At 45.1% G+C, this 14,963-nt stretch overlaps 1 protein-coding gene across 13 annotated transcripts in view; it reads right to left on the reverse strand.

Annotated features, from left to right (window-relative positions):
- MCC (MCC regulator of WNT signaling pathway) overlaps positions 1 to 14,963 on the reverse strand; it is a 305,067-nt gene that overhangs the window by 60,614 nt on the left and 229,490 nt on the right. For all 13 annotated transcript variants that reach the window (XR_003131184.3, XR_007410039.1, XR_003131183.3 and 10 more), the window contains 5 exons: positions 13,361 to 13,507; positions 12,293 to 12,382; positions 11,045 to 11,193; positions 5,818 to 5,958; positions 1,652 to 1,755 (listed from right to left, as the gene is read on the reverse strand). Coding sequence is in view for 8 of the 13 variants with exons in the window: in XM_025435387.3 (XP_025291172.1) it covers positions 1,652 to 1,755; positions 5,818 to 5,958; positions 11,045 to 11,193; positions 12,293 to 12,382; positions 13,361 to 13,507 (631 nt within the window). In the remaining 5 variants the exon portion in view is untranslated. The remainder of the gene's footprint in view (positions 1 to 1,651; positions 1,756 to 5,817; positions 5,959 to 11,044; positions 11,194 to 12,292; positions 12,383 to 13,360; positions 13,508 to 14,963) is intronic.

Raw genomic sequence — 14,963 nt, forward strand, 5'->3', positions numbered from 1 at the left:
CAAGTAACTGTGCCAAGCAGAGACAAGCCTAATAAAAGGTACTTTTCCAGGACAGAATGGTTTAAAGACATCTGATGATACAAACTGGAAATAAGAGGATTGATTTTTCTTCCCTTTAATTGATCGTTTTCCTTAATACACATATTAAAAAAAAAAAAAAAAAAAAACTTGACAGCAGGCCAAGATCATTTTAGGATCTGTTTAATATGAGGTATAAAGTTTTATGGTTTAGTGAAAAGACCCTGAAAAATGAGGTTTCTAATGGAAATGCTGGCAGAGTTTCTACTTCTGGGCTGGGATGTTAATGCTATTAGAAAAAAAAAAAGAAAGAAAGAAAAAAGAAGAGAGAAGAGGGTGGTCACCCATACAAATGAAGGTCTGCTCCCTTGCCTCATAACTTGGATATGAAGTAGGAAATTAGTGTCCAGGATACTTCCTTTCCTTCAGATTTGCTTCAGATTCCTGTACAGGTCAAAACTGAAGGAGGAGAAGCATGTAAGTGTTCAGTGCACAAGCTAGACCCCAAGTGAGGGGGAGGAGCTGATGAGAACACCTGGGTGGGGGTGGGGACGCACCCTGGGAGGGCCCTGACATGACCTTCCTTGCGAAGGTGTGTCCTAGAAGAGCAGCCAGAGTGGAGGCTACCAGCCCTCGCTGAGAAGCCTGTCCCTGACACATGGCCTGGTTCCTGTGGCCGAGGACTCCTGGTTTGCCCACACCACCCACGTTTGGCTCTGAAGTTAAACAGTTTTCTATTTACCTGACGTTGCTTCTGTAAGGAAGCTGCTGCTAGAAAGTGGAGGCTGAGGTAGCATCCAGGCCTTGGCACTGAGCCATGACAACCTGTCTCCCTTGGTGTTTCTTCCCTCTCTACTTTTTCTACTGTGTCCTCTTCACATCACTGTAAGGCCCAGAGCCACCATCACAGGCCAAATTATAGCAAATGTTGCTAAACCAGGATGACACACTTGTGTCTTTTTCAATGACACACCTCTTCCAGTTACTCCAAATGGAGGGGTGGTTGTAGGGGGCCATACAGATCTGGAGGTGCAGACAGGCCAAAGTGATACATGGCCCTGGGGCCGGGGAGGCGAGTGGGTCTGCTGACACTTCTGATCCCCAACAGGTCAGAGCTCTAGGCTCTGGGGGCAGCCCTCTGAAGGGGACAACGGGGCGTGAAACCATTTCCTCTGTGTCCACAAGGCACCTGGAGACGAGGGAAACGGAACCCATGCTTCCAAACTACCCAAAAGGACAGATGTGGGGCAAAAGAGAAGAGGCGAGACACAGCAAAGGGACCCTCAACATTTAGCATCACAGAGAGAGGATGTGGGAAAGTAGGTCTCTTTCATCACCAACTGTGGGCCTCCTGCTCTATCTGGTCCTACTGTTGGCTGGGGAGAATATGTTTCCTGAGAGGGCTTGTTTGTTTTAACGGGTCTGTAATTCTGTTTCCACTCCAGTTCTGCTGCATTCAACATTAACAATTTACTCACTTGGTCATGAGGAAAAAATGAGAAACACACTTGACAAGCAAATTTCATGTTGCTGGGAGGTGTTCTGATGCCAGCAGTGAAATAGGGGCGCCGTGGAGCAAAGGAGGCAGGGGACGAGAAGGAAGAGGGAGGGCGGGCCCCGGGGCCACACTTACCAGTGGAGGACCCCACGCCAGCTGCCCGGAACTGCCCCAGGATGAGGCTCTGCTCGCTCTCCGCCAGGGCCAGCAGCAGTTCGTAGGCTTCTATGCACTGCTCACTGAAACAGAAGCACACAGCATCCTCGACTCTGGGAGGGGACAGTAGGCCTCTTCAGTGCAGCACTGTCCCCTGAGGGGGAAGCAGCTCCAGACCTGCTTCTCAGCCGTGCTGTCCATGTAAGGAGGAAATGCCCACAAATATTCCCGCACAAAGCCCAGGGCTTGCTCTGCTATGCTGCCTCCCACCCCCTGCAATTCACTTAATTTAAACTTTTACTTTCAACTAAGATTTAGGGGTGCCTGGGTGGCTCAGTCCTAGTCAAGTGTTCAACTCTTGATTTCAGCTCAGGTAGTGATCTCAGGGTGGTGAGATCAAGCCCTATGTGGAGTCTGCTTGGGATTCTCATTCTCTCTCTCTCCCCCCACCCCCCGCCACTTGTCACCCCCACTAATGCGTACGCATGCCTCTCACTCTCTAAAAATAAATAAACTAGGATCTAGAAAAATACCAGAGAAGCAATAAAAGTGGGAGAATTAAGTTTAATGCTTCTTTAACGATCGGCTAAAAAGGAAATGTAATATGCCTATGGTAGCCAGCCTCCAAGATGGCCCCCACTGATCCCATATGCTGGTATCCACACCCTTGTGTTATCTCCTGCACTATACCAGAGTTGGTCTATGTGACTAAGAGGATATGGGATGTCATTTTCAAGATTAGGTTATAAAAAAGCATGGTGACTTCCATCTTGGTCACTCTCTCTCCCTTCACTTTCTGTCTTGGATCATTCTCACTAGAGAAAGCCAGTGGTCATGTCTTGAAGCCTCTTGGGCAGCCCCATGGAGAGACCCATGTGGTGAAGAACTAGGCTTCCAGCCTGGTGAGTGAAGAACTGAGGAACTCCACCAAACAGGCTATGTGAATGAGCCTTCTTAGAAACAGATCTGCCAGCTCCAGTTAAGGTTTCAGATGACACAGCTTGAGCAGGACCTCCTAAGAGACTCTGAGCTAGAACACTACTGAGCTAAATCACTCTCCCCACTTCCTGACCCTAGAAACTGAGGCACAAGAAATAGTTACACAGTAATGGGAAGATAGGTAGGGTAGGAAGGAAGGAAGGAAGGAAGGAAGGAAGGAAGGAAGGAAGGAAAAGAGAGAGAGAGAGAGAGGCACACAATTTTGACCTAGATCTTCAGTAACCAGCTAGCCACATATGGCTATTTTAATTAAAAAGAATTTAAGTTACGGGGCGCCTGGTTAAGTGTCTGCCTTTGGCACAGGTCATGATCCCAGAGTCCTGGGATCAAGCCCACATCAGGCTCTCTGCTCAGCAGGGAGTCTGCTTCTTCCCTTCCCTCTCCCTCTGCCTCTCCCCCACCCCTTCTCTCTTGCTCTCTCTCAAATAAATAAAATATTTGGGGATCCTTGGGTGGCTAGTGGCTTAGTACCTGCCTTTGGCCCAGGGCGTGATATTGGAATCCCGGGATGGAGTCCCACATCGGGATCCCCGCAGGGAGCCTGCTTCTCGCTCTGCCTGTCTCTGCTTCTCTCTCTCTCTCTCTCTGTCTCTCATAAATAAATAAATAAAATCTTTTTAAAAATCTTTAAAAAAAATAAGAATTTAAGTTAAGTAAAAAGAAAAATTCAGTTCCTTTGTTGCCACAGCCATATATCCTATGTTTAAGAGCCACACGTGGCTAGCAGTTACCATACTGGACATCACAGATAACAGGTCCATCATCACAGAAAGTTCTATTAGATGCTTGTAAAATTGCCCCTTGAAACATTTACGAAATCTCTGACAAATTTAGATTTCTAGGAGGAAGAAATTAGTCTCTCGGCCTTTCTCTTCATGCCTGTCATCACTGGGCACACCAGGTCCAGGACCAGAGATGGACCCCTTCCTAATGGCCATACGTGACTCACACAGATCCATGTCTGCACAGGAAGTGGAGCATGTGCACCATGCCCGAGTAGTCCTGGACAAGACGCCTGCAGTGCAGAAACTTCCCTGCTAAGCAAATAACTGATTAGCTTCTCTAAGCTAAGCTGAGGAAATGTTGCTTTACTCAACATTTAGTCAACAGACCATCTGTTTTTCAATCATCTCACTTCCATCTTCTTCCACTAAAAGATAAGGAGGATCACCCATTCATTAGCTCTGGGTGCTGGCAGCTCCTCCTTTCAAGGGTAGTTCATCTTTCAGGTTAGAGATGCTGCAACACTGCTTCATCCACACAGATCAAAGGCAGACTGTTGCTGCAGAACAGCCTGTTTCCGGGATTTATCATAGGTAGATTACCTGCCTGCTTTGGTGTGTCTGTAAACTAGCATGATGTGCTCTAGCTTTGGTCTCACAGATTTTGCTTTTTTTAAGTAGGCTCCACACCCAGCGTAGAGCCTAACATGGGGCTTGAACTCATGACTCTGAGGTCAAGACATGAGATGACATCAAGAGTCGGAGGCTTAACTGAGCCACCCAGGCTCCCTTGGTCTCATAGGTTTTGGGGTTTGATTTTGTTTTTTGAAGAAAAAAAGTTTCTTAAAACATACTGATCTTTTCAGAGGATACTAAGAGTAAGGTACCGCCCCTACTCTGGAATCTTGGAAATATGCCTAAGTAGTGCCACTAATAAAATAAACCCCTGAAAACAATAATACATAGCTTTATAGCTATTAAACAAATAGTAACTTAAAAACAGATAGGTTCCAAAGCTGATGAGGCTGAAAAGAAGTGGTACATTCATACACCACTTGCTCATTGATGAATGAACTGCAGTCATTCATTATTTTTTAAGAGATTTTATTTATTTATTATTAAGACACACAAAGAGAAAGGCAGACACATAGGTAGAGGGAGAAGCAGGCTCCCTGTGGGGAGCCTGATGCAGGACTGTATCCCAGGACCTTGGGATCACACCCTGAGCCAGAGGCAGACACTCAACCACTGCGCCACCCAGGAGTCCTGAACTGCAGTCATTTAAACTGGCTTGTTTTTATGGGAAAAAAATTGGAAGCATACCAGAGGAGCCACAAAAATATTCATATCTTTTGATCTATAATTCCTGCCTTGGGGATTTTATCCCACAGAAAATATTCAAAAGAATGACGGTATTATCTGTATTAATTATTCCCCATAAAATTGTTTTTTATATTCAAAGTCCACAAAAATCTGAATATCTTTTAGAGAAATGAGTAAATAAAATAAGAATATATAAACTAGATGCAGGGGATACAGTCATTCAAAATGCATGCAGAGGGATCCCTGGGTGGCGCAGCGGTTTGGCGCCTGCCTTTGGCTCAGGGCGCGATCCTGGAGACCCAGGATCGAATCCCACGTCGGGCTCCCGGTGCATGGAGCCTGCTTCTCCCTCTGCCTATGTCTCTGCGCCTCTCTCTCTCTCTCTCTCTCTCTCTCTCTCTGTGTGTGTAACTATCATAAATAAATAAAAATTAAAAAAAAAATGCATGCAGACAATTAAGCAACATTACAAAACTTCCATAAATTGAGGAAATAGAATATCCTATACTTATAATAATGTAAAACATATATGAAAATAAATAAAGACTTATAAGAGCAACAAATGGATATATAAATATGAAAATAAATATATTGAATGATATTACTTGAATGGAATAATACTTAGGTTGAACATGCCAGTAGAAACATACCAGTTTTCCAACACCATACTCATTGCTCTTATTTTCTTTTCTTTTCTTTTTTTTTAAATATTTTTTTCTTTATTTATTTATGATAGTCACACACAGAGAGAGAGAGAGAGAGAGAGAGGCAGAGACATAGGCAGAGGGAGAAGCAGGCTCCATGCACCGGGAGCCCGACATGGGATTCGATCCTGGGTCTCCAGGATCGCGCCCTGGTCCAAAGGCAAGCGCCAAACTGCTGCGCCACCCAGGGATCCCTGCTCTTATTTTCTTAATCATCACAAGGTGCTAATGGATTTTTCAGTATGTATCACATTAGTATTTGCTGGTCCAACTTTCCGTATGTGTTCTAAAAGACTGGTTTCTACTTTATGCAGGTTACCGTGGATGCATTTCTAAATTAAAATGCTCCCCATTCCACACGCACACGCACATACACAGGCAGCCTGCATTTCCCTACCTGTACTGCAGGGCCAGCCTCAGTGCTGTGGCATTGGATTCATACTTTCCTACCAGCATGCTCATCCTTTCGGCGTTGCTTTTGCATTCTTCCAGGGTTATGGTCAGGAGGTCATTTTGGGATTTGAGATGTTCGATGCGGCTACAAAGAAAGAAAAATCCCTTTTATGATTTCACATTAGGATTACAATTCATTTGCCAATATTTGAGTGGTCTAATCTAGATCCAGGCTAGACACGCATGTTAGGAGGTGAGCTTGTCAGAGGTTTTAGCAAATGTAACTGATGTGAGTAATAAAGGAAGCAACTTTAAGTACAAGAATCACTAAATTCTGTGTGAATTAGAAATACACACAAGCCCCCTGTTACTTCCCACCCAGCCAGCAACACACCATGTGCCAGTTACGTGTGAGGTGCTGAGGATCCACCAGGGAAAGAAGTCAATCATGTTTCCTCAGGCTCTTAAGAGAGGCATGACAGGTGCACTTCAATAAACCACCCTCCACAGGGACAAAAAAAAAAAAGGCAGTACCACAGCAATAGCTACTATGTGTTAAACCCTTGCTCAATAACCTGCCATCACCCTTTAAATTAAGTATTATTATCCCCATTCTCAGAGGAGCAAACAGAGGCACCGAAAGGTTAAGTGCCTTGCCCTGGGATTTGAACTAGGCAGTTTGACCTCAGATCCTCTTCTCTTAACCACTTACTACAGAGCAGAAAATGAATCAGGGAGTAAGAAACTGTCCCTAAGGGCCCTTGAATGGGCAACAGACCAGGAACTGTGGATTGTGTTCAAAACTCCTTCCAGGTTGTACAGTGCCACAACTGCTGACTACTGGTAGGACAAGCAGTGGGACTGGACCCACTTCATGCTTTATAGGAATCAGAACTACAAATTCAGAGCATATGAGTTTTTGGCAAAGTCAGCAAAACATAAGCCTTCCGCTTCTCTGTTTTCTGTCCTGAGACAGAGGCTCTGGATGCAATGATTCATTTCCCATGGACACATCCATTGATAGTACTCCGACCACCAAGTCTTAAAGACACACAGGGTTTCACACATATAAAATGCAAGTGACTCTTGAAATGGTAAGGGTCTTGGAAGCCATTTGCCTTGATTGATTGGTCCGAGGACCAATCATCGGACCACATATCTTAGAGCAGAATGTGGAGACACCAACATGAGAGAGGTCTCGTGGGTGTATAACGAAGACCACTGTGAGGTTTTGGCAACTCCAGGCTTAACTCAATGTAAGGCGTTACAAGAACATACTGTTCTGTTCTTGTTGACATTAAGATTTCTTGAAACAGTCCCCACTCTCATTTACTCCAACTTGCTCCAGTGTACATTCGGTCCTCACTAAGTAGGTGGAACTCTTTAGCTAGCTCACAGACTTCCATGTGGCCAATCCCATTTAACGGGCCTTCTCAGGCAACACCCCACTAAACGGCTACTCCTTCCTTCTGAAAATGTTCTCTCTCACTTGGATCATAATAGGTCTTTACTGGTTCTCTTCCTGCCTTACAGATCATTCCTTCTGTCTCCTTTGTTCATTCCTTATTTTCTATGAAATCTGTGGGGGTTGGCATTCCCTTGGGACACAGCCCTGGCTGCCCTCCTCTATCAACACTCCTCCCTTCAGGGTGATTTTATCCAGTCCTATGACTTCATCAGGCATTTATATTCCTATGGATCACAAATTTCTTTAGTTCAGATCTCTCTTCTGAGTGCCATTCTCACATCTCCAGATGTTTCCTGATATTTCCATTTGGATGTCATACTGGCACCTCAAATTTAAGACTCTTGATTTTCCTCAAATCTTGTCCTCCCCTATCTCAGTAATCTACATCTCAGTAAATGCTACCACCATCCACCCAACAATACAGGTGAGACACGTGAGAATCTTGAGACCATCCCTTTCTCTTACATCCAGATCTAATCGTAACTGCAGTTTCCACTGAATTTATCACCAAAAACACTGACCCCCACCCTCTTCACATCACCTCCACTTTGGCCACATTGGGCCTCTGCAGTCATTGTTCTGCATCCGCTCTTGCCCCTCCTTCCATTCTTTACACCTGAGTCATCTTTCAAAATTTAAATCAGATCCATTCTGCTACATAAAATCCTTTAACGACTTCCAATGACACAGAATAAAGAACAAACTCGGTCCACGGCCTCAAAATCCATATCCCGGTCAGCCCGGGTGGCTCAGCGGTTTAGCACTGCCTTCATCCCAGGGCCTTATCCTGGAGACCCGGGATCGAGTCCCACATCGGGCTCATTGCATGGAGCTTACTTCTATGTCTCTGCCTCTCTCTCTGTGTCTTTCAGGAATAAATAAATAAAATCTTAAAAAAAAAAAATCCATATCCCACTGAGCCCTGCCAACTCTGCTACCTTTACTGCATATGACTTCTTTCATTTACTCCATTTCAGTTCCACTGGCCTTTGGACAGTTCTTACTTCACATCAACCTCCTTTTCGATCTTAAGGTTGTAATTTGGTCCATAAGACTCTTAGTTTGTCATATGGCTGCTTCTTTTCCCCCTTAAAATCTCAACTTAGGGATCCCTGGGTGGCTCAGAGGATTAGCACCTGCCTTCGGCCCAGGTGTGATCCCGGAGTCCGGGAATCAAGTCTGGCATCAGGCTCCCTGCATGGAGCTTGCTTCTCCCTCTGCCCCGCCCCCGCCCCCCCCCCCCCCCCCCGCCGTCTCTCATGAATAAATAAATTTTTAAAATCTTAACAAAAATAAAATTTCAACTTAAAGCCCCCTCTTCAGAGATGCTTTCCCTGGCTACCTATCTAAAATTAACACCCCCTGGGGACACCTGGGTGTTTCCCTTGGCTGAGCATCCATTAAGCATCTGACTCTTGATCTCAGCTCAGGGCTTGATCTCATGGTTTTGAGTTTGAGCCCCATGTTGGACTCCAGACTCGGCCTGTAGCCTACCGAAAAAGCAACACTTTCACCCCTCGTCTATCAGTGCCTTGTTTACTGGGAGTTCTCTTAAGATCTCATTTGTTTGCTTCTTGTATAACTCTCCTAACAGAATATAAGTTCCATGAGAGCAGGGACCTTGTCTGTTTTTCTTTCCTTTGCATGACAAATAACTTAGTACAGAGTAGGTGCTTAAAACAGATTTGTTACATAAGGAAACACTTCTGAGGAGATATAACCCCCATTCCACACACAATCACAAAGCTAAAGGCTCTCATTTTGGGGGTGAAATAGGGCCTCCAACTTTGAGATGAGCAGTTTAATGGCAGACATGAGGACATACTGGTAGGCTATTTCTAAGATTATTCCCACATTCTAGTTGTAGCTATCTCTTCAGCTGTCTCTTCAGAGAGAAGACACTGGAGGGGAAGTCCAAGGGCAGGGGTAGAATTTCAGCTGGGCTATTGAACAGCGCTGGACTCAACGCAAGTCGCTTAACATCAAAGCCTTTGTTTTCTCATTTGCAAAATGGGACTACTGTACCCTCCCATGTTGAAGATTAAGTAGTTGTTTGTGAGAACCCTTGGCAAACCAAGACACCATGATAATGTGAGCTACAAGGACCAAATTCTTCCCCTTTCTCTGGTGTCTCAGTTCAGTGCGCAGAAATGAGAAAGGAACCTCCCCCAAGTTCAACCACAAAGCAGACTTGTGAAATCCTAGAATCTGTAGAGAGGAGATCCTCACTCACGGAGGGCCCCTGAAAGCATCTAACTTCATTAAACTGCAAAGGGCATATCTGATTCAGATCTTAAGCACTCCCGGGCCATGTACTGACAGGGCTGTTTTACTGCTATAAGGTAATCATCAGGATTGTCACTCATAAGTATTTCGGATTTAATAAGGAAACCACTTAATTTCCAGATTTGAAATGACCTAGACTGCTGCATTTCCTTAGTCCTTAAGCACTGTATTAAACAGCTTCAAATCAGGGAGGAGTAACATTACAATTCAATCTATTCAGGCTTGCCAGACACAAGAGGAACGGTATTAAGCAACGGTGGAGGGGGGCTGGCATCCACATTTCTTCCTGGTTAGTTCATAAGCTTTTCAAATTCTTACTGTGCTCTCCCACCGAAGATTGGTAGGTCAAGGCAGCCACGCCACACTTGGATGTGATTCAGCAGTGCGCTCTGCCCCTGCAGGACCCATTCTGACTCCGTGGTTTACCAGGATTTGGCCCTGGTCCTTGTTTGCTTTGTCAGCAACCCTCATTTCTGGGATGACCTATAAACCAGCCTTTGCCAAGAGGCATAAGTATAAACTTTAACTACCTCTGTTGTGAGATTTGGGAAGAATCCATAAAACTGGAAAAACTTTCTAAGCAGGACAGTTAGACCTACTTAGAAAGTTATTCTAAATAGGACTAAGTAGGATAGAATGTAGGGACTGAGGATTATGTACATTTGCAAAGAGCATAAATGAAATGAGGCAGCCTCTGGGGGAGCAGGGAGGGCTAGACCAGCATATTTGGTCAACCCCAGAATGCCTCAGTAAGACTGCCTTTGCTGGTTCCTGATAGTTCCAGGCGCCCGGAGGATGCGGACTCAATATTCCGGAGCTTCTCTCTGTGGTTCCTGGCAGCACAGGCAGGCATGCTTGGAGGCCAGCTTGTCTTTCTGACCTACTTGTTATTCAATACAGACTGTTCCCAGGACTTGGCACCTAATCTGCAAGGGCCAGTACGAAATAAAAAGGTGGAACTCTGCTTCATAAATTAAGAATTTATTTTTATTTTTTAAAAGGTTCTATCCATTTATTTGAGAGAAAGAGAGAGAGACGGAGAGCACAAGCAGGGAGAGCTGCAGAGGACAAGGGAGAAGTAGGCTCCCCAGTAGTGGGGAGCCTAACACAGGGCTCGATCCCAGGACCCCAGGATCATGACCTGAGCATAAGGCAAGCACTTAACCAGCTGAGACACTCAGATGCCCCAAGAATTTAAAATGGTGACAGTAGAACAGGAAAGCCAAGTGTGGATGTTTCCAAACATGAGGCTTGTGAGTTTGAATACACAGGTCACACAAGGCCCACGAAGCCAGCCCCGACTGCCATAAGCGCTCCTCTGATGAACAAGAAGGTGGGAACTCCCCACCCACCAACCTGACAGCATCTTTCTATATCACAATTCATAAGCCAACTTGAATTGATCTTTGAAAGAGAAACGAGGGCAGCTCCCCACCCCTATAACACCATCGCTCAAAGTTACAGAATTTCTCCTTACCTATTCAATCGTTCTGTTTCCACCTCAAACTCTCTAATTTTGCTTTCGGAGATGGCAGATCCATGTGAGTAGAGTGTCTGGAAGATTTCCTGGATGTTGGAGCAGTCCTGAAGAGAGTGGGCCAGGTGTTCTGCCACACTGCTGGATACCTGCACAGGTAAGCATGAATCCCCCTCTAGTCAGTGTCACTTTAGGGACCAGTCCTCAGGCATGCTTTGCATGCAAAAGAATTTACAGCTGATATTCCTTGACAACCAGGCACCAGGAAAGGGTTACCCTGATCCTTCTCAGTCTGTGTAGTATGATTCTATGATAAAAAGCTAACTACTGTGAAAATAGCACATAAACAGAATCAAAATACAGCTGTATCCTCTAGGCATGTGTTTCTGGGCAGCCAGCCTGGGGAGCATGCCTCTTTAGAGTTCCTAGATTTGGGGATATTGAGCAGAATCTGTCCTCCCTTCCCCTTCCTGACCCCCTGCCCCTCCATGCCCTTGCCTCTCTGTTTGCTGCAGCCAAAGAGTGCAGCCAGCTCCTTTATTTTCACAGTTTGGCTCTGGCATCGAATCTGGATCCATGCAATTTTTCTCAGTGCAAAATTCTAAATTAGGGCTTCAAAAATACTATTCAGGCTTTCCCCACTCCTGAGGATCAAATAGCTGACTCTCAGCCTCAGCCCCAATCCTAAAAAAAATATTCCTTAGGGAACTAAAACTATTCCCTTTCTACCATTCATCAGCATTTATGGCCCCAAGGGGTTTTTAGGCTCTTCAGATGAAAACCCTGGTACTAAGTGAGAAGGTTCTGGTATTTCTCAGCATTGGGCTACACTTCAAAGGCAGCATTCATCCTCAGTGGAGAGCACATTCCCTTTTAAGAGGCATATGCAAAAAGTCCAATTCTTTCAGAGCTCCCTGACCCACTCAGTCTCTGGGATAGCAGGGTGATATAAGCAGGTACTTTAAGACTTTTATCTGTATTACCAGCAACTAGACATAAGTCATTTCTTTCTGAAAGTTTCCAGGTAGAGAAAAAGAGAAACTCCTTCATAGCTGAAGAAGTAATTCCCTGATGAAGAAACCATGGTACTCTTTAATCTGATCCTCTGGAAGGAAATGGGGTATAATTTATTTTATAATTAACTGGTTTACAGGAGGTGAACTTGGGAAGTTCTGTCATCTACAAGCTGCTGTCTGTGTAGCTCTACTGGGCACTTACTTTCTTGCCTTGTTTCTTGTGAACACTCACCCCTATACTACTGATTTCTGATCCTAGGACCGGCCGATCCGATGATGAAGACTCAGACCTGGTCTTCGATAGCTTCACCCTCTCAGCAATCTTGAAAAACAAAAAATTATCAAAAAATGACATATAATTTTCCAGATAAACTGTCAAGACTGCACTTATACAGGGCTACTGTTTAGCCATGGCAACTAAACTGATTAATCATTTTTCTAAAAATAACTCACTTGTCCAATTTTTCCACCATCTGCTTAACTCATGGTTTCCCAACCTCAGCACTAGTGACATCTTGGGTTGGATAATCTCCGTTGTAGAGGGCTATTCTGTGCACTGTAGGATGGCTAGTGGCATCCCAGGCTCCTAGCCACAAGATGCCAATAGCACTCTAGTTGTGACCATCAGAAATGTCTCCAGACATTGCTAAATATCCCTCGGGGGGACAGGATCACTTCTGGTTGAGAAGCAAGGGTTTGACCTCACTTATTCAACTTGATGGTTGAGAACAAATCTTCTTGTGGACTGGTAGACTACCAGGGAAAAGCACATGTGTCATTTGAATACTCCTTCTGGATTAGACTCAACCTATGGGCAGCGATGGGGCTGCTTCTCTAACTGCCACGGCCTACCCACCAGAATCTATTTTTCTGCAAGCAGGGCTATTGGTGCTATGAGAAGGGAGATCACTGATTCATTTACTCAGGGTCCCTTTCTGGGCTGAAACTTGGCCCTGAGGAGCAACTATCCATCCACCCCTTACTATTGTAAAACCTCACAAAATATTGCATTTTCTTTTTTTTTTTTTTTTTTGCATTTTCCATAATGACTTGTCAGCTATGACCTGCTCCTCCTGGCTGATTAATGAGAGTTGGCATCCAGGTCACAGCTGAGAGAGACTTAAAACTACCAGTGGTTTATTCCTCCTTGCAGCCCCAGCATAGGAGGCCTTTGGAGTACAAGGGATGCCCCTTGGGGCCCTATGAGCTCTTCACATGACTGTACAGCAGCAATGCATGGTAGAAGCTGGTGCTGATTCCAGATAAAAGAGCAGGGTTCCCGCCCGCCCCTGGAGCTCACCTTGGCAATGGGAATATCATTGCTGCTGCTGCTCGTGCTCAGCTCCCCGGTACTGGGGTTAACTGGGCGGTTGGCGGAAGTGAGGCGGCCAGGGCTAGAGGGCCCTGTGGCCTGCACGCTCTGTAGTCGTGTTTGAAGCTCTCGAACCTGAAATAATAATGCCTTTAGACAGAGTTGGTGGCTTCCCTGGCCAAAGGGCAAAATAACAGATGGCTGGATGGCTGGGTTTTCATTTCCATTAAGAGATCAGCTTCACTGAAAAGCTCACTTGGTTGAGTCCACAGAGAAGTTTGACCTACCACCGGCTGGCCATCAACTGTTCTTTGCAAACATGATCTAAAAATGTTTTCTAAGGCTTTGAAAGCTTCCAGCAGAGATGGCAGGACCATCTTTAAGAAATGTTTATTCATTCTACCTCATGGGCTTGAATGTCTTGGGCAATGCAGATGGAGAACCTGGGATTAAAATTGCCACTCTCCTGGAACTCAAAGCTCAGAGGAAAAGAGAAAAAATAATTTCAATGCAAGTGCACATTAGTGCTGTAAATATCTGCCTAGGGTATTGTAGGAAGCAGACAAGGGGGAAAATGTGTCTTCATCGAAAGTTGACAGGGAAGGAGGGGATGGTGCTTGAATAGTCTTGCAAGTGGCCAGGTCACAGTAGATGAGATGAGTAGGGGCCGGCTCTGATGGGGGTAGGAGTAAGTTGGGGTGGAGAACAGCTTGCACAAGAGCACAGGCATCAGGGTGCTGTACTTGAAGAACTGCATGGTATAGAAGAGCCACATGCACTGGCAAGGAGGGGAGGCTAAGGAGAAGACATAGATGCACCTGTTGTTTTCTCCCCCAAGAGACTTCAAGAAGGGATTATCTGGGGGACAGTGGGAAGGAACATCTAAACAGTCTTTCCATATAGAAGAGAAATACAGGGTCCTTTGAATTACATTTAGAACACACAATTCCCTGCAAAGAATTTAAATATCCAAACTCTCTTCTTTGTGGTTAAGGCTCAGTGATTTCCAAAGTGAGAAGTGCTCCAAGCAAGTGAAAATAATTGTTAGAAATTGGTCTGATGACCTGGATTGAAGTTTTAGCATCAGGAACAATGTGCACCTTGAAGGGTAAACTGATTACAGCACCCAAGGGTCCTTACAAATAGGCACTTGGTTCTGCTGGGGAAGAACTAGCACCAGGACCTCTAAGTCAAGGCTTTCCAAACTTGTCAGTGCACCAGAATGTCCAGGAGGCTTGTTAAAGCACAGAGCCCAGGGCCCCACCCCTAGGGATTCTGATTTAGTAGGTGGAATCTGCATATGTAATAGGCTCCCAGGATCTGCAGATGCTCCCAGGTGGGGGCTTACACCTTGAGTCTTAAGGGACTCTTAGGACCACACAGCACTTCAGTCTCAGAGACAGGAGGAAGGGAGCTGCATCCTTGACAACAAACCCTTCTCTAAAAGCGACTGGAAAGTTTCTCATATTAAGTATCTTGGATGTCTCCATCCTGCTAAGTTGGGAACCATAAGTAATTGAAATTTCAAAAATTCGTCAACATATTAGAAGCCAAAAGAGGAAAATTTCCCTTGGAGCGAATTGTATTCAAT

Source organism: Canis lupus, chromosome 4, assembly GCF_003254725.2.
Source record: "Canis lupus dingo isolate Sandy chromosome 4, ASM325472v2, whole genome shotgun sequence".
Classification (NCBI taxonomy): domain Eukaryota; kingdom Metazoa; phylum Chordata; class Mammalia; order Carnivora; family Canidae; genus Canis; species Canis lupus.